Below are 1,111 nucleotides of genomic sequence, written 5' to 3'. Positions count from 1 at the left end.
TGAGTCACCCAGTGCGGATGTTACTACTAACAAGCGGTGCGAAGTGTTCCACGTCGCGTAACACTAGCGATACGACGATTCTCCACGGTTGAGAGTTTTGGGATTGAGAATCCATTGGGGTGACCCCAAGCTTCCATATCTCTTCGAGGCTCGAAGTTCGAGCAACCCTTTTCAACTCTTTGCTAATACATCACTATACTTTCGTGACGAAGGGGCAGAGCTCACTGAGGCTACGTCCATGGACCCAATCAATGAATTTTGCAGAAGATAACCTCCCGTGCTTCGTAGTTAAGCCTGTGCCGATGTATGCAACTCAATACGGCCTTGTTACAGATAGCAAGACTTGATTATACACCAATAACTTATGAGTAACGAATGGGATGGTATAGCTTAGCTAATATCTTAGCTGATACAAATGGGGACAACGGAGACACAGATGTGCATACCGCAACAGTCTCAATTGACAACAGTTAACATAATATGTTCCCATATCAGCACACTCCCCCAAGTTGCCAGTAAATGACAACTTGTATACTAGCAGTCACTCTTTACGAGCAATTTTGTTAGACTTCAACATATCTGAGACTCTGTCGACTGCCCTCTTGCGGCTTCGTGTCATGACCCCAGCACCGTCATTCATAACAGCCTCTTGCCATATCTTCAACTCTTCTCGGCTCACTGGAGGTTCTTCCTCATGCACTTCGGGCTCAACCTCAACTTGCACACCTTTTTCCAGGAAGGTGGAAGAAGTAGGACCCTTACCGGTCTTAATAGGTCTTCGTCCTTTCTTCAACTGGTTTACAGGGCATTGCATGATCACATCGTCATCTGCCTTCTTCAAACTTATAGTTGCTCCATCACGGTCAACAACCTCATAGGGACCAGAAAATAAGGTACCATATTTTTCAGCAGTTGGGTTACGACGCCAGACAGTATCGCCAATTGTTATAGAGTCTTGGTCAGTACGTCGGATCTTGGCCAGTCGTCTTCTAGTTTCGCCCTTCCGGCGGATCCACAATGACTTCAGCTTTGATAAAGTACGGATATTGTCGTTGAGGTAAGCCTCTTCAAGGAACCAAGTGGTTCAATTAAATCATCATACAGCAGTCCC

At 45.8% G+C, this 1,111-nt stretch overlaps 1 protein-coding gene across 1 annotated transcript; it reads right to left on the bottom strand.

Moving 5' to 3' along the window:
• Positions 1–541: 541 nt before the first annotated feature.
• Pmar_PMAR027709 (hypothetical protein) lies at positions 542–1,027 on the bottom strand (the record flags this gene model as incomplete). Its single annotated transcript, XM_002768513.1, has 1 exon — positions 542–1,027. A coding segment is annotated over one exon (486 nt), but the record flags the coding sequence as incomplete, so codon positions are not given.
• Between the last annotated feature and the right edge of the window lie 84 nt (positions 1,028–1,111).

The sequence above is a fragment of the Perkinsus marinus genome (assembly GCF_000006405.1).
Source record: "Perkinsus marinus ATCC 50983 genomic scaffold scf_1104296967980, whole genome shotgun sequence".
In the NCBI taxonomy this organism is placed as follows: Eukaryota; Perkinsozoa; order Perkinsida; family Perkinsidae; genus Perkinsus; species Perkinsus marinus.
The sequence above is the reverse complement of the archived record's forward strand: the minus strand, read 5'-3'. Positions and strand labels throughout refer to the sequence as shown.